We start from the raw sequence: 18711 nt of genomic DNA, 5'->3' as shown, positions 1-18711 counted from the left end.
CTACATGATTACTCTGCAATTCACATTTAAGTGCTCGGCAGAGGGTTCATCGAACCACAATCATACTATCTCTCTACCATTCCACTCCCGAACAGCGCGCGGGAAAAACGAACACATAAACCTTTCTGCTCGAGCTCTGATTTCTCTTATTTTATTTTGATGTTCATTCCTACCTATGTAGGTTGGGCTCATCTAAATATTTTCGCATTCGGAAGAGAAAGTTGGTGACTGAAATTTCGGAAATAGATCTCGCTTTAATGACTTCCATCTCAACTCGCGTATCATATCTGCCACACTCTCTCCCCTATTACGTGATAATACAAAACGAGCTGCCTTTTTTGCACCCTTTCGATGTCCTCCGTCAATCCCACCTGGTAAGGATCCCACACTGCAGAGCAATATTCTAACAGAGGACGAACGAGTGTAGTGTAAGCTGTCTCTTTAGTGGACTTGTTGCATCTTCTAAGTGTCCTGCCAGTGAAACACAACCTTTGCCTCGCCTTCCCCTCAATATTATTTATGTGGTCTTTCCAACTGAATTTGTTCGTAACTTTAACACCCAGGTCCTTAGTTGAATTGACAGCCTTGAGAACTGTACTATTTATCGAGTAATCGAATTCCAACGGATTTCTTTTGGAACTCATGTGGACCACCTCACACTTTTCGTTATTTAGCGTCAACTGCCATGTGCCACACCATACAGCAATCTTTTCTAAATCGCTTTGCAACTGATACTGGTCTTTGGATGACCTTACTAGACAGTAAATTTCAGCATTATCTGCGAACAACCTAAGAGAACTGCTCAGATTGTCACCCAGGTCATTTATATAGATCAGGGACAGCAGAGGTCCCAGGACGCTTCCCTGGGGAACACCTGATATCACTTCAGTTTTACTCGATAATTTGCCATCTATTACGAGGTGCATTCAAGTTCTAAGGCCTCCAATTTTTTTCTCCGGACTGGAAGGAGATAGAAACATGCGCATTGTTTTAAAATGAGGCCGCGTTCATTGTCAATAGGTCCAAGAGATGGCAGCACCGTATGGCAGATTGAATTTTACCGCCACCGGCGAGAATGAGAACTGTTTTAAATACTTAAAATGGCGACGTTTTCCTTACTTGAACAGCGTGCAATTATTCGTTTTCTGAATTTGCGTGGTGTGAAACCAATTGAAATTCATCAACAGTTGAAGGAGACATGTGGTGATGGAGTTATGGATGTGTCGAAAGTGCGTTCGTGGGTGCGACAGTTTAATGAAGGCAGAACATTGTGTGACAACAAACCGAAACAACCTGGGGGCTCGCACAAGCCGGTCTGACGACATGACCGAGAAAGTGGAAAGAATTGTTTTGGGGGATCGCCGAATGACTGTTGAACAGATCGCCTCCAGAGTTGGCATTTCTGTGGGTTCTATGCACACAATCCTGCATGACGACCTGAAAATGCGAAAAGTGTCATACAGGTGGGTGCCACGAATGCTGAGGGACGACCACATGGCTGCCCGTGTGGCATGTTGCCAAGCAATGTTGACGCGCAACCACAGCATGAATGGGACTTTCTTTTCGTCGGTTGTGACAATGGATGAGACGTGGATGCCATTTTTCAATCCAGAAACAAAGCGCCAGTCAGCTCAATGGAAGCACACAGATTCACCGCCACCAAAACAATTTCGGGTAACCGCCAGTGCTGAAAAAATGATGGTGTCCATGTTCTGGGACAGCGAGGGCGTAATCCTTACCCATTGCGTTCCAAAGGGCACTACGGTAACAGGTGCATCCTACGAAAATGTTTTGAAGAACAAATTCCTTCCTGCACTGCAACAAAAACGTCCGGGAAGGGCTGCGCGTGTGCTGATTCACCAAGACAACACACCCGCACATCGAGCTAACGTTACGCAACAGGTTCTTCGTGATAGCGACTTTGAAGTGATTCCTTATGCTCCCTACTCACCTGACCTGGCTCCTAGTGACTTTTGGCTTTTTCCAACAATGAAAGACACTCTCCGTGGCCGCACATTCACCAGCCGTGCTGCTATTGCCTCAGCGATTTTCCAGTGGTCAAAACAGACTCCTAAAGAAGCCTTCGCCACTGCCATGGAATCATGGCGCCAGCGTTGTGAAATATGTGTACGTCTGCAGGGCGATTACGTCAAGAAGTAACGCCAGTTTCATCGATTTCGGGTGAGTAGTTAATTAGAGAAAAAATCGGAGGCCTTAGAACTTGAATGCACCCCAGACTACGAACTGCGACCTTCCTGACAGGAAACCACGAATCCAGTCGCAGAACTGAGACGATACCCCATAGGCCCGCAGCTTGATTAGAAGTCGCTTGTGAGGAACGGTGTCAAAAGCTTTCCGGAAATCTAGAAATACGGAATCAACTTGAGATCCCCTGTCGATAGCGGCCATTACTTCGTGTGAATAAAGAGCTAGCTGCGTTGCACAAGAACGATGTTTTCTGAAACCATGCTGATTACGTATCAATAGATCGTTCCCTTTGAGGTGATTCATAATGTTTGAATACAGTACATCCTCCAAAACCCTACTGCAAACCGATGTCAATGATATAGGTCTGCAGTTCGATGGATTACTTTGGATTATTTTGGTATTGAAGTGGATTATTAATAAATTTCATAAGTGAATATAAGTAAGATACTGTGAATGTTCAGAGTTCCTTAAATAAATATCTTCTAGGTGATCTTGGGTGTGGCCCTGCTGCTGTTCCGATTACACGCTTTTGTGTAATGGATACCTTTTCTCTTAATAATGACTTACCCTAAAACATGCCATATGAAAGCAGAGAATGAATACAGGCATAGTGGGCTAATTTAATGATATGTTTATCACCAAAATTTGCAATAACCGTAATGGCATAAGTAGCTGAACCTAAGCGTTCCAGTAGATCATCAGTGTGTTTCATCCAGTTCAATTTCTCACCAATGCCCACAACCAGAAATATTGAATATTCTGCCTTAGCAACAGACTTCTTTTCAAAGTCTGTATTTACCATTGACTGTACAGAACTGTGTGGTATTTATTGCGTTTCCTCAAAATTTGGTGGGAGTCCATTTGCAGAGTACCACCTAATAATATTCTGAAAGACATTATTTACAATTTCCTCGGGTAATTCTTGTTTATCGAATGTGACTATTATAGTTGTATCATCAGCAAAAAGAACTAATATGAATATGGAATGGCAAGTCATTAATATATATTACGAACAATATGATCTAACTATTGGCAGTGTCTGATGCTCGTATGCGATAGTGGAAGAAGCGACATCGTGCATGAAAGTAGCATGTTTTCCAACTTCCGTAATTGACGCAAAAGTTAGTATGATAGGGTGGAAGTGGGGTGTTTCCACATGAAGTTGATTCACAAGTGTGGTACTGTCAATGGATGCACGTGTAAAAAATTCATGCCTGTGGAAACTCACCTTGAGATATCATCATCCAGCTATTGTTGCTTGAGGGTCGTTTGAATATATTAAGTTGGTTTGGCAAATACGGAATCTGTGCAGATACTCGTTCGACTGTGCTCTCTTCGAGAGTCAGGATAAAGTTCTTTGAATTGCAATATGTCTTCCACTTGTACACAGTAGTGTTGTGGAGCGCGCCTAATTTAAATGTAAAGGCATTTTAATAGTGGTCTTGTGCACATTGCTGCATAAGAAATCAAGCATATGTATATGTACCACTGCGCATTTCTGGAAACTGTGATCAAGTAAATTGTGTCATAATTTGCGGGCGTATGATGGACATTACTCGAGAAAACGTAAGTTTACATAAGTTCAAAGTGTTGTCTACAGAGTAAATTTATTAAAATATTCTCTTATAAACTATTAATACTTTACAGGGACGCCTTCAGACTGTCTTTGGACTGCCATTGGAGCAGAGATGCGAAGAACTAATTAGAATTATGAACGAGTGTACTTTCAAAGAAATGCAGATCGTGTATCCATTGATATTGGAAAGTATTTTTGGTTCAGCCGATCATTGTGGATGGGGACTGCATTCGATTTATAAGAATCAAAGTCCGCATGAGTATGAGATAATTTACCACTTCCTTCGGCCTTATGGGCCATTGTTTCACATGTGCTACAGACTCATAAGTGACAACTACTTACGATACGATTTCCCAGTCGCGTGGTTGCCAGTAAGTAAATTATCGTTATGCAAAAATGGTGTGTTTATCGGAAAGATGCAATGTTAGAATTTCTCAGGATGCTGTGGTTGCAGTGCGGTAGTATGTGGTGTCACACTTATTTAACCCTACATTTTGTGAGTATAGTATGTAATCTATGGTGCTGTGAGGAATTTAACAAGTATCTGCTTTGGAAAACATGCAAATTTTCAAGTAAAAAATTAATGTAACTCAAACATGGTGTGAAGACTTACTGGTATATTTTTTTAAAAATCTGTGAGGTTTTGTGTAAAGGAGTCTGGGCTTTTTAATTGTGTCTTCCTCTTCAGTAACAGTAATGAATTGGTGAGTAAAACTTTGAAAGCCAGTGCCATAACACCAGGCTATAGATCTGTAGTACAGCATCAATTGATTGAAATTCTGTTCAGGCCAACCACCAAACTGCATTTCAAAGCTTTTTATTTCCCTCATTTCAAAACTTATTATTTCCTCATTCGCATTATTTTCTTCTATTTTAAATTCTTTCAAATCACAAGGTTATCTAAAGTATGAATATAGTACCATCATCTATGTATCGTCTTTTTTCTCTCGCAAGAAATTGCGTGAAATTTGAATGCTCGGACGACAAATTGTATTTGGCTTTGTGAGGAACCATCTTTACTTTCTTAGTCTGGCTTGATGTGACATTTTGTGAGTGTTCTGTGATACCCCAAATGCTCATTTGCTCTGGAAATAGGCCCTTGTAGTTTATGTGTTTTGTTACCTTTTTTCTGTTCACTTCTATTCTCGTAAAGGATTTTATGTTGCATTATTGGTTCATGTGAAAATTCCCATATCATTGCGAGATGATCCTTGGGTGAATAAAGGTCAACAATTAGTAGTAACAGCTGTCAGTTGTGAGCTGTCCTTATCACTGTTTGTTGTATGTTGTTTGTAATATCAACTAGTATTTTATGGTATGGGCGTTTTTGGCGTGAGTGAGTCTGTGGCATTTATGGACTGATGTTGAGGATGTTCTTGGTAGAGTTCATTGTATTACTGACCATCAAAAGATGGATGGAACATCATCACTACGCAATCCGTCAGGGTAATGCTAATTGTGAATGGTGGTAGTCAGTATATTCTTTAAAGTTTTAACATGTAAAGTTTGTTTTTTGATGTACTTTTAATTTGTTCAGAGGTTTCAAGGTGATTAATGCTGTATGGCACTTTTTTTTGCATTGAATTATTTAAAAATTGTTATTTCATTACCCATAATCTTCAGTTATTTTCTCAGGTGCTGCACTACATTGAATCCATGTACATACAGTCAGTGCCTATCTATCTTCTTACTGTGGAAAGCCGTGACTGCTAAGTTTCTACTGACAGCTATAAAATGGTTGTGATAGGTGTAGAACTACTGGTAGCTCAAAACTATCTGCTTCATTGTATCAGAGCAGATTATAGCTTTCAGCATTTTCATTGAACTCGTTAATTGAATTCTGAAATAAGAGCTTCAACTGTTTCTTGAATGCTTATGGGACCGCTGGTCAGGAAAGCTCGAGTGGTGTAGGAGTAGATACTGCCTTTCTTGAGGAATTATAACTAGTAGTCTAACTCATCATAGCATAAACAGCTTAAGAACAATGAAACACACAAGAAGGAACATTGTGTTTACCAGTATAACTTGTAGAATATTTCAGTGCTCAGATGAACATTAATTATTTTCCAGTAGCCTTACCAGAATAAGGTCTCTTTCTTTGTCGCACTCATTACTGACTTGAAGGTGTTGGAGAAGTATGTTTGAGAAATAATTTAAATTTTGTATGCACTATGGTTTCTTGGTGATGTTCCTACCTCTGCTCTGTTGTTAATTTAAATATTAGCATTAATTATTTTCCATGTAATGAAGTTGAGTTTAACCATCATGATCTCTCTCTCCCTCCCTCACACACACACACGCGCACACACACACGCACACAATTTATTGTAGCATGGTTTTACAGTTTCATAATATTTAGGATCTAGTAACAGATGGTTAATAATCATCTGTGCAATCTAATATTGTTCGAAATAAGCTCAGAAATTAAATTAAACCAGGCAGTAACAAATCTGTCTTAAGTTTCTTTATTTGATAGAAAGTTGGCATTAACATTTCATTGTTGTTTGTAGTGTAATATTTTGTATGTAATATTTCCTTTTTGTGTGCAGTAAAATGTTATAATAAAGCAGGGCTGTGTTTATAGCTGTACTTTGGATGCAAAACATTCTAAATTTTTCATAAAAAGTTCTCAGTTTACTTGCTGTGTCCAATTCTGATAAAATTCCAAGCTTTCAATTATTACCTCTGTCATCATCATTCGGGGTAAAAATGACTAAGGTGGAGAGGAAAGGCTCCCATTTTTATACGCACAGGATGGCATCTGATTGGCTGTGTTATGTTGTGATGTCAACACTGGGAATATCGTGTACTGAGGTAGCAGTCTCTATGTCCATATATTCTTTTTGGTCTCTTTATCCAGTGTTGCTTGCAGCACCATCCCTCAGATCAGGCGGTGAACTGTGAGAAGCCTTCCTCTGTGCTTTTCCTTTGAGTGCATGCTTCCATGGATTGCTAAATGTACAGCCAGTGTTTCTATTGACACTGTTTTCACAAAGTCTTTTAACTGCTTCCCTGATCACAGTCCCAGTAGCTGAGCAAGTATTCTCCTTTGTCCAAACACAGTCCTGTGCTTATTTAACAGGCCGTACTTTGCTGCTACTGAACTATGCAAATACCTGTATTTAAAGTGACACTGATGCTCGAGACAGCAATTGGTAACAGTCCACACAGACACCCACATAATTTTCGCCACACTCGCAAGAAATGTTACAAATCCCCGGTGCTGTCAGGCCGAGATTATCCTTGATTGGTCGCAACATTTCTTTAATTTTTGTTGGTAACTGGAAGACTGGTCTGATTCCTTTCCTGTTTAGGAGTCTACTTGTATTGGTAGTTTTAGCACCACAGAATGGGAGCCACACTATTTGTTGGTCCTCTTGGCTTGTTTAAATGGCATCACGTCTTCGTTTCCTTGACAGTGTGATCAGTGGCAGATTACACGTAGCTTCTAAACACCGTTGTTAGATGATTTATCTCAAGAGCCAATGTGGCACTTGTTAGTCCTGACTGTGTTAGCTAATGTGTTCAGCATAGCGCTCATCTGAGTTGGATGGTGAAAGCTATGCCCATTGAGATACAGATCTGTAGGTGCCAGTTTTTTTAAATGTAGAATGGCCTTGTCATCCATCTTATTTCTGTTCAGCACACATATCTAAGAAAGGTAACTTCCTGTCCTCCACCTCCACTGTAAATCTTGCTAGGGTATGTCCCATTCAAGCTGTCAGTGAACTGCTGCAGCACCTCAGGCCATGCAGCTAGATTAAAAATGTATCATCATCATCATATTTGAAGAAGCAGAAGGCTGGAAGGGAGCACTTGTTTTTCAAAATCTTCCATGAAAAAGTTAGCTATGGCAGGTGACAGTGCTGAACCATGGCTGTTCCATCAGTTGTTAGTAATTTCCATTGTACAATAAATAAGGGGACCTCAAAGTTTACTGAAATGATTTCAAAATATAACGCTTTTAATGACTCATCTGCTGGTACGTTTGTAAACAGGGAGAGCACATCAAGTCTGACCATGTCTTCATTGGACCCTATCCTCATCTGCATTATGAGAAGAAACATTTGTAAATTTTTAATGTGATGTCAGTGATGGTTAATTATAGCAGTACCTTGTCTCCTAACTCCCAAACTTTATAGAAGCTCTCCAGCGAACCTGCAGTGAAGGTGGAGAAAGCTGCGTCTGTTGAACGGAAATCAGATGGATGTACAGGAAATGAACGCATACAGATCTGGATCTCAACGGATGTAGCTTTCACCATCCAGAATAGAGCTGTGCTGAACACCTTAGTTCAGAGCCAAGGACTATTTTGGACAATGACCACGTAGGCTCTGAGATCAGTCATCTTACGATGGTGTTCAGAAACAATGGGTATTCTGTCAGTGATACTGGATCAAAGCTGCCAAGTAAACCAAGATGCAATGCTGTTCAAACAAGCCAAGAGGACCAACACATAGCGTGGCTTTCATTCTATGGTACAATAACTACCAAGATAGGTAGAGTCCTAAACAGGCAAGGGATCAGACCAATCTTCCAGCCACCTAGAAAAATTAGAGAGATCTTGCAACCAGTCCCAGGATAATCTCCACCTGAGAATGCCAAGGATTTATAACACTTCTTAAGAGTGTGCCAAAAATTATGTCGGCCGATTTGAACACACTGTTGCTGAACCCTGCGTCCAGCATGTGTCACCTTAAATACAGTTATTTGGATAAATCAGCAGTGGCAGAGCATAGCCCGTTAGATAAGCACAAGATTTGTGTTTGAACAAGCAAGAATACTTGGTCGTGCATCGATCTATTGGGACTCTGAACGGGGAAGCAGTTTAAATTAGACTTTGTTAAAACAACTTCAATAGGGACGTGGCCTTTGCACTTAGGAATGCGTAGAAGCCTGCACTTCATAAAGAAAAAGCACATAGGAAGACTTCTTGTGGTTTACCGCCTGATGTGAGGGCTGGCGCTGCAAGCAAGCTAGATAGAGAGCAGAAACAACTTATTTGGATGTAGAGTGCCACCTGGGAACAAGCCATTTCTGAGTTGACCGTGACTTAATTCAGCCAATCAGATGCTGTCCTGTGGATATAAAGTGGGAGCCTTGCCAGTCAAGACAGTCAGTTTTAGCCCCGCATAAAGATGTTGGAGGCTGTTATTGAAAGCTTGAAATTTTATCAGAACTTGACACAGCAAGCAAACCTAGAACTTTTTGTGAAAGGACTCAGTTGCAAAATCTTCGTAGCCACATTATAAATTTTGTGTTCACTTACTTACTGCAACCTAAGAGAGTTGTACGTGTAAACTGCCACACTTTCTTCTATCAGTTTGCACCTACAGCAAAAAGAATTAGTTTTGTACCTTTTGAGTGTGCCCGTTCAATTTCTGAAGTATCTTGATGATACTCTGTTGATCAGAGCTGATTGGCAATTGTTTCATGTAATATCTTTGTTTCATAAAGAGCATGTAACAGCACATAATTTGTATTTAAGATGCCTTGCATTGTGAAGAGAGATTTTTAAGCAGTGTAGATTATATAATCAATTGACAGATCTTTTCATTTCTATTTGGCATGTGACAGGTTATCAATCAGTGAGGTGAAGCTACGATTATTGAGTAGTCCTGTCTGGGTTACTTGAAATGACAGGGTTGCCACAGGTTCTGAAAATCAGGGAATATCATGGAATTTCAATCACATCAGGGAAATTTGAAAAAAAAAAAAACACTGGAAAAATTTCATTTTTGTCTAAGATGAAATGGTTTGTTTACTGAGGTGTCGTGCATCGTTGCTGGCTTGGTGTAGCTGAGTTACAGGTGCCATTTCCCTACTCACTCATTTCTACTGCTTCTCCCCTTCCTGCCACTCCCCTCAGCTTGCAGTCAGTGCTGCCACTACTTCTTGGTGCTAGCCTAGCAGCTGCTGATGAGAGGCAGGGAGACACGAGGAGTGGTTTGTTTGGATCTGATTGTGAGACTGTAGACGCAATGGCCAGAGGCGGTGGTCGTGTGTCCATGACTTTGTGTGTGTGTGTGTGTGTGTGTGTGTGTGTGTGTGTGTGTGTGTGTGTGTGTGCGTGTGCGTGCGCGCGCACACACACTCTCGTTTTCTGACAAGCGCTATGGCTGAAAATTTAGTTGTGAGAGTGCGATTGTCTTTTCTATGTGCTTGTTTGCGGCTCAGCAACCATATTCATGGTGAATTGCTACCTGTCCTCGTTATTATTAATTCGCAGAGTATTTGTACAAGTTATCTGTTGCATGGATTGATCACCATGGTCTCATTTCATCTACATGCTCTCTGTGGCTCTTGAATAGCTGGCCACATGAGTGGATTTCCGTGAGGGGCCAAAACTGCAGGCCATTTCTGAGGGTATCTGTAATGGATCGGGCCTGCCAATCTAAAGCCATTTAGGTCCCACTTATGTGCAGGCACCGCTCGTCGAATTTAGCCTCACCAATCTGCCCAAAAAGGTGGGAATTTAAGGAGATGGGACCTGGATAAACTGAAAGAACCAGAGGTTGTACAGTTTTAGGGAGAGCATAAGGGAACAATTGACAGGAATGGGGGAAAGAAATACAGTAGAAGAAGAATGGGTAGCTTTGAGGGATGAAGTAGTGAAGGCAGCAGAGGATCAAGTAGGCAAAAAGATGAGGGCTAGTAGATATCCTTGGGTAATGGAAAAAATATTGAATTTAATTGATGAAAGGAGAAAATATAAAAATGCAGTAAATGAAGCAGGCTAAAAGGAATATAAACGTCTAAAAAATGAGATCAACAGGAACTGCAAAATGGCTAAGCAGGCATGGCTAGAGGACAAATGTAAGGATGTAGAGGCTTATCTCACTAGGGGTAAGATAGATACAGCCTACAGGAAAATTAGAGAGACCTTTGGAGAAAAGAGAGCCACTTGTATGAATATCAAGAGCTCAGATGGAAACCCAGTTCTAAGAAAAGAGGGGAAAGCAGAAAGGTGGAAGGAGTATATAGAGGGTCTATACAAGGGTGATGTACTTGAGGACAATATTATGGAAATGGAAGAGGATGTAGATGAAGATGAAATGGGAGATACAATACTGCGTGAAGAGTTTGACAGAGCACTGAAAGACCTGAGTCGAAACAAGGCCCCGGGAGTAGACAACATTCCATCAGAACTACTGACGGCCTTTGGAGAGCCAGTCCTGACAAAACTCTACCATCTGGTGAGCAAGATGTGCGAGACAGACTAAATACCCTCAGACTTCAAGAAGAATATAATAATTCCAATCCCAAAGAAAGCAGGTGTTGACAGATGTGAAAATTACCGAACTATCAGTTTAATAAGTCACAGCTGCAAAATACTAACACGAATTATTTACAGACGAATGGAAAAACTGGTAGAAGCTGACCTCGGGGAAGATCAGTTTGGATTCCGTAGAAATGTTGGAACACGTGAGGCAATACTGACCTTACGACTTGTCTTAGAAGAAAGATTAAGGAAATGCAAACTTAAATTTCTAGAATTTGTAGACTTAGAGAAAGCTTTTGACAATGTTGACTGGAATACTCTCTTTCAAATTCTAAAGGTGGCAGGGGTAAAATACAGGGAGCGAAAGGCTATTTACAATTTGTACAGAAACCAGATGGCAGTTATAGGAGTCGAGGGACATGAAAGGGAAGCAGTGGTTGGGAAGGGAGTGAGACAGGGTTGTAGCCTCTCCCCGATGTTATTCAATCTGTATATTAAGCACCGAGCGAGGTGGCGCAGTGGTTAGCACACTGGACTCGCATTCGGGAGGACGACGGTTCAATCCCGTCTCCTACCATCCTGATTTAGGTTTTCCGTGATTTCCCTAAATCGTTTCAGGCAAATGCCGGGATGGTTCCTTTGAAAGGGCATGGCCAATTTCCTTCCCGATCCTTCCCTAACCCGAGCTTGCGCTCCGTCTCTAATGACCTCGTTGTCGACGGGACGTTAAACACTAACCACCCACCTACCTGTATATTGAGCAAGCAGTAAAGGAAACAAAAGAAAAATTTGGAGTAGGTATTAAAATCCAGGGAGAAGAAATAAAAACTTTGAGGTTCGCTGTTGACATTGTAATTCTGTCAGAGACAGTAAAGGACTTGGAAGAGCAGTTGAATGGAATGGAATGGACAGTGTCTTGAAAGGAGGATATAAGATGATCATCAACAAAAGCAAAACAAGGATAATGGAATGTAGTCGAATTAAGTCGGGTGATGGTGAGGGAATTAGATTAGGAAATGAGACACTTAAAGTAGTAAAGGAGTTTTGCTATTTGGAGAGCAAAATAACTGATGATGGTCGAAGTAGAGAGGATATAAAATGTAGACTGGCAATGGCAAGGAAAGCGTTTCTGAAGACGAGAAATTTGTTAACATCGAGTATAGATTTAAGGGTCAGGAAGTCGTTTCTGAAAGTATTTGTATGGAGTGTGGCCATGTATGGAAGTGAAACATGGACAATAAATAGTTTGGACAAGAAGAGAATAGAAGCTTTTGAAATGTGGTGCTACAGAAGAACGTTGAAGATTAGGTGGGTAGATCCCGTAACTAATGAGGAGGTATTGAATAGGATTGGGGAGAAGAGAAGTTTGTGGCACAACTTGACTAGAAGAAGGGATCGGTTGGTAGGACATGTCCTGAGGCATCAAGGGATCACAAATTTAGCATTGGAGGGCAGCGTGGAGGGTAAAAATCATAGAGGAAGACCAAGAGATGAATGCACTAAGCAGATTCAGAAGGATGTAGGTTGCAGTAGGTACTGGGAGATGAAGGAGCTTGCACAGGATAGATTAGCATAGAGAGCTGCATCAAACCAGTCTCAAGACTGAAGACCACAACAACAACAATCTGCCCAAAGGCCAGCTCAGTTTGTGTGTGATGTAATGCAGCAGATTTTCATGCTTTATCCATGGACACAGGTCTGCGGTCCTCTTCAGCAGGCCAGTGGCCATGGGCTCTGGACTCAAGGAATTGCAACTGTCTCACTGTAAGTATGTTGTGTAGTGTGGTGTTTTATAGAAATTTTATTTGTTCTAGTATATGTTGGCACTTAAAAAGTAGTTTGTGTTAGAAAGTATGAACAATAAGAATAAGAAAATAGTCAGTCGCAGGCAGTTTGTACGCTCTATACTCATACATTTCTCAAAAGAAAATCCCAAAATACCTGTAAAATAATAGATATAACTCAGTGGGTAATAACCAACAATAACGAACATAATAGAAGCAAATTTTATTAGCGGTCGCGTACAGTGTTGGTTTACGCAGTTCTTCCCCACCTTATGTGCTTCTTTCAAGAGGCTTACTTTTTTCAAAGGTTGTTTCTGAAATCAGTGAAGGTATTTTAAATCTGTCTTGCGACTCCAAGGAAGTGCGCATTTTTATCACCAGATGCATTTAATTCTATTGGAATAAAATAACATCAGTGGTCTTAATGAAACACATGTACCATTTGGCTTGCTTTCTCCGTCTAAAAACAACTCTTTACAGAGGATGTTGATGTTAGTACTTAAGATTTTTGCTTACATAAGACTTGTCTGGAAATCGGGGAAATATCAAGGTATTTCACTTGGGGAAACTTGTGGCAACCGTGAATGATTTTAGTGATGAGCTGTTAAAGTAGTTTTGTACCTCATATTAGTTTTTGGGTTTGCTGCCAATTAAACTGTCCCGTCTTGCAGTATTTAGATGACTGGCCTATTCAGCTTCATGTGCCTTGAACAGTGGTCTTGTGTGCTTACTGGCTGGACTCCAACAGGAATGTGAGGTACAACACTTCAATTCCTATTGTCTGTTATGTCCTTTGATACATATTTATTTTCCTGTGCCCCATTGTCTGTGTGGAAGTTACATTTCAGTATTTTCCAACTCCGAAGTGAGATGTCCAGCGAAATCTTAATGAACATATCACAAACCATTTTCCACTGTAGTAGATATGAAATAAAATGGTCAACTCACTTAATGACTTTAAAAGAAACAATAAACACTGTTGATTGATCAATCACAACAAGAAAACTTCATAAATCAAACCATTTTCCTGCTGCATTTTGGTGCAGGCCGTTACGTCTCAGTTAGCAAGATGATAACATCGATGAAAAATACTTTGGGAAATGCGTGGAATACGACATGTGACACCTGCAAAAAATGTTGCTGTCAAACTAACCTGTGAGCAGTGTATTAGGAGGCCTCATCAGGGACCAACAGGGAAACTGTAAGACTGCGATAGTGCAAAGACTTGAACGCGTATACAAAATGAGCATAGGCTTAGTGAACAAGACTCTGCCTTATGTTAGGATGCAATTGACTACAAAGTCAGTGTGGTTGAACCAGAAAAGCTAAGACTTCAGAGGTACTGCCCAACGTGTGCAACACTTGTGCCTCTTATGTGGTTTCAGTTGCCTGAGACTGCAGTCGTTTGTGCGAGTCGCGTTTGTGTGTGTGTGTGTGTGTGTGTGTGTGTTGTTTACAGAGGCCTGAATGGCCGAAAGCTATAATTGTGTGAATCTTTTTGTTGTGCCTATCTGCGACTCAGCATCTCCACTATATGATGAGAAGCAACTTTCCTTCTCTAATATTGTTACATTCCATCCTAGATTTTCCATTATTTGACTTGTGCTACTTATGGTATAGGTGCCAATTGACCTCTGAGAAGGGACCAGTGAAGTCCACATGTGCTGTAACATGGGCCATGGAGAACATTTTTGTAGCATAGCTGTCTTGTTGTGGGCACACTGCTTGATAGTGTGATTAATTATTACCAATAGAAACATCGCTTTCATGTGTGACATCTCTGCTTGGAGTGTATCTCCTGCAGAATGTGTTCTTACAACGATGGTACAATTACTATATGGCAGTCCCAATCTTCTGTAGCTAACAGTAGGATATCTTCTACAATGTTGATGCTATCATGAAGTGTGAAATACATCTGGAGTGCTTGGTCTGACCCCATGGTAAAACATTGCGGTCATCCATGATGGACTTCTGGAATTACTCTGCATAATAATGGATCTTCAATTGTAACTGCTGTGACTTCCTGTTCTGTCAAAGGAAATTTGTTGAGAGTATGCTGAAAGTTCTGGTCCACTGCAAAACTGATTGCCTCCTTGTCAAAGTTAATGTCAGGACCCACTGTTAACCATGACAAAGCTTCCGCATTTGCTTGCTGTGAGATGGGCATGTAATGAATGTCGTAGCAATAATTACTCAGAAACAAGATGCAGCACTGTAAAAGCTGTGAGATTCTGTTAGGGAGCTTGGACCAAAGCAAACAATGAGATGAGTGGCTTATTGTCTGTAAGGAGGTGGCATTTAATTCTGTACAAGAAAATATGCAACATTTTCGCTCCATATATGATTGCAAGTGCCGCCTCCTCAATCTGAGACTAATTTCTCTTTGCTTAGAGATGAATGCAGTAGGCAACTCTCGGCCATTGATATTTCTGAGATAGATCACAATGCTAGCACTGTACGGAGATGGATTACTGGCCAGTGTCAGAGGTTTGCCAGGGGTGAATGTGACCAAACACGGGACAGAGCAGCGGTTTTGCTTCAGTTCCTGCAGTGCTAGCCCATATGCCTCTAACCAAACAAAATTTCACTCCTTTCTTGCAAAGGTGATTCAATGGGTGACTAAGGTGAGCATCCCATGGAGTGAATTTTGCATATGGATTCATATTCTCCAAAACTGACTAAGTCCTGATATTCTAGGGAACTGGCAAATTTTCTATAGCTGCAAAAATGCTCTGCAATTGGTACTAGACCATCCTTTCTTAACACATGCCCTATGTACTGCACTCTAGGAGCAATAATCTGCAACACAGTATATTTTCCAACAGTTGCTAACAAGCTGCTTGCTAATTTGGCAAATACTGTTCTCTCATCGAGCCAATGACTCAAATGTCATCCAAATTCTTGACACAGAGCCGAATTTCTTTGATAAGTTGCCCAAGAAAATGCTGGAACATTCCTAGAGCTGAAGCTACCCCGAATGGCAAACGGTGAACTGGTACATCCCACCCTTGTTGCTGACTGTTACTTCTCAAATAACAAGGTGGTAGCACTTGGAAGGAGTGCAGAGTACCACAACGTGCTTGAAAAAAACATCTGGTGTCAACCTAACTGGAGAGCTGAGAGTCACAGTCAAGGATAAACATGGAAACTTAAGAGCATAATTGTGCGAAGAATTTAACTCTTATGGAAAGTGAGCATTGGCCAAGTACAAAAGATATGGGTTCGTGATAGTTTGTGACTAACTTCAATGTCTGTGTTTGACCAAGAAAGCTAAGACTCCGGAGGCACTGCCCAATGTGCATGACATTCCATGAATCCCTCGACTGCGAACAACATGTTCATCTGATGTACATGAGTCTGGTGGTGATACTGAAGACACTGTTAAATGCTTAATATTGTCAAATTAGTATAACTGCATTAATTTCATCAGGGAGCAGAGATTGTATATTACATTACAGTCATTAAACGTTGTTTAACTCTCATTCTTACACATAAAGAAAATGTCTAATTTTGTTTTAGGTAAGCTTACGGCAGATCATTGAGGATGGTGGAGTGCCACAGTTGTATGTTGGAAAAATACAAATAGATCCAAATACACGAACACGTGTATCAGTCGTGTTGAGTATCCTTTTAGTTTTTCTGCAAGTATTGGTTTATTGTGGAAGTGTTGTAAGAAATGCAGAGATTGGGCTTCTTTGTGTACCATAAATTACAGAATACTGTGTTTGCCTTTGTGTAGCATAGTAAGTCAATTTATTTTTGTCATAAATATAGCACAGTCACTATTTTATAAGGCATACTTGTGTACACCAACAAAACTGCCCAACACACTTATCATTAATGCATGAAACTGAAATAATTAATTTTCAAGACCGTTTTGATTTTCAGTGTGACTGATTGAGATTGTGAATGTGTGTGTATAGCCTACGCCTAAGCCACAGAAAATTAAGTGGCCTAATTACGATGGGCAAGCTGTGATTCCTTTAAAAGAGACATAGCTATATTCCTCCCCTGGTCTGAGCGCGTGCCCTCTAAAAGCCTTTGTTGTTAATAAAATGTTATATCTATTCTTCCTTTCTTTCATGGCCTGGTCAGGATTACCACTACTACTGCACCTCACAACACGTGTTAGTTATTTTTAACAGGCATGGCAATGGCTGACAAGAAGAAAAGGGTGGTAACGAAAGTCTATGGGGAGAATTTTGATATGAATGAATTTGATAATATTAAATCAGTGAGATAGTGAACTTCTTATAAAACACTTTTCCTGAATCACAACAGTTTTACAGTTGAAAAACTGATAAATGAAGGGATTGAATAATAGCTTCAAAACTGGTATTCATTTTTACTTAAAATAATGGATAATATATGGCCCAAGAAAGTTGTGATTAGACTTTTTTATTCCAGAGGATGCACAGAAAAGTAAATGCCACCACTGAAAAATTGCAGGATTTGTTATAGCCAGTGCAAATGTGTTGTACCTTAGGACAAAACTTTATAAACTACCATTGTTTATTGATGAAGTGAGACCTTATGTATTATGTCTATGTCATCACTGGCTAGCCCAACCACAAATAGAATACTATGGGCATATTGAATAACTGGAAATGGTGAAAGCATGGTTAGAGAAACTTCTGCCCATGGTAGTGTGTGTATGTATGCAGATAGTAAGCTCAGTGCTAAGAAAACTGATGTAACTCTGTGTGGGCTTGGCTCTAGAATTGCCTTGTCTGGGGCTACTAGATGTGAACTTCATCAGCAAAATGGGAAGCTGTTTGTGTCATCTAGTGCGCTTAGGAGCAAAAATTGCTTTATGTGGATACTTCAGTGTTCAGATTGGGTAAAGTAGTGACAAAGGAAGAGCTTCTGTGATCTTAGTAAGCAGCTATGGACTATTTGTGGCAAGTTATTTACCAACAAGAGATGTTGTATTATACAGCTGTCATGAACCTACAGAGTTGGGGCTACAAAGTAAGTGTCGTTGACTCTTTGCATGCAGATCACTTTGCAGTAACCATGAAGCTATGGACAAGCTCAGTAAGCACACAACACTACAAATTCCCAACTGGCTTTCAAATTATGTTTTTGAAAGTAAGATTATTGTAAAGAAAAATTTAGTTGATTTCAAAAGTGCAGTGTCTTCTACAGATTGGCGTGGAATGTCTGAAGAATTGAAATGATATGTTGTTTCATATTCCAGGCTCCTAAAGCCAAATTTGATGAAAATGTTCCGCCAAAACTCAAGAGAGATGCATTTGCCAAGTCAAAATACACACAGAAAACTGTCAAAGTAAAGAGTTTGTATACCTCTAGATTAGTTTTAAAAAAACTAAACGATAAAGCCAAAGCTACTGGAGATATTGCCATTGAGGATAGACAATACTGCAATTATTTAGAGTCCAAAAGGATGTGTGGAATAGAAGTAGAAAAAGCAAAGAAGGAAAAAATTTCAGATTTATGGAAGAAGCTCACAAATTCTTGCAAGGCAGCTGGGATCTGGTTAATGAACATAGGCAAAAACACATCTCTTGCTCTGCTGCTTGTGGTCCAGATGAAGTTAATGAGTATTTTATAAACATAGTGGAAAGCACAGTAGACAAAATTCCAGGCTTTGGGACAGATCCTGCAGTTGCTGTGAAATTTTGAAATAAATGCAGCATGGTAATATGGAAGGGAGTGTATCCAAAAGACGCAATGAAAATAGTAAACAAATTGCAAACACTCAGGGAGTCCTGATATTTACAACATGTCCTGTACTATTTTAAACAGAGTAATGTGTGAAGCTGCTCAACCACTGACAGCAGTAATAAATGAATGCCTCCATGCCAATGAATTTCCAGACTTCCTGAAAGTAACATGTTCAGTAGCAGTTTACGAAAAAGGTAATCCTCATGAAATGTCAAGCTGCAGGTCTAAATCTA

At 40.3% G+C, this 18711-nt stretch overlaps 1 protein-coding gene across 3 annotated transcripts in view; it reads left to right on the top strand.

The window, feature by feature from the left end:
- Positions 1 to 3582: 3582 nt before the first annotated feature.
- Positions 3583 to 18711, top strand: part of LOC126175810 (sphingomyelin phosphodiesterase 4) — a 181159-nt gene continuing 166030 nt past the window's right edge. For all 3 annotated transcript variants that reach the window (XM_049922811.1, XM_049922803.1, XM_049922819.1), the window contains exons 1-3: positions 3583 to 3774; positions 3856 to 4155; positions 16310 to 16412. In XM_049922811.1, coding sequence (XP_049778768.1) covers positions 3751 to 3774; positions 3856 to 4155; positions 16310 to 16412 — 427 coding nt within the window. In that variant the 5' untranslated portion in view covers positions 3583 to 3750. The remainder of the gene's footprint in view (positions 3775 to 3855; positions 4156 to 16309; positions 16413 to 18711) is intronic.

The sequence above is a fragment of the Schistocerca cancellata genome, chromosome 1 (genome assembly GCF_023864275.1).
Source record: "Schistocerca cancellata isolate TAMUIC-IGC-003103 chromosome 1, iqSchCanc2.1, whole genome shotgun sequence".
Lineage (NCBI taxonomy): Eukaryota > Metazoa > Arthropoda > Insecta > Orthoptera > Acrididae > Schistocerca > Schistocerca cancellata.
This window is presented reverse-complemented; position numbering and strand designations above follow the sequence as displayed.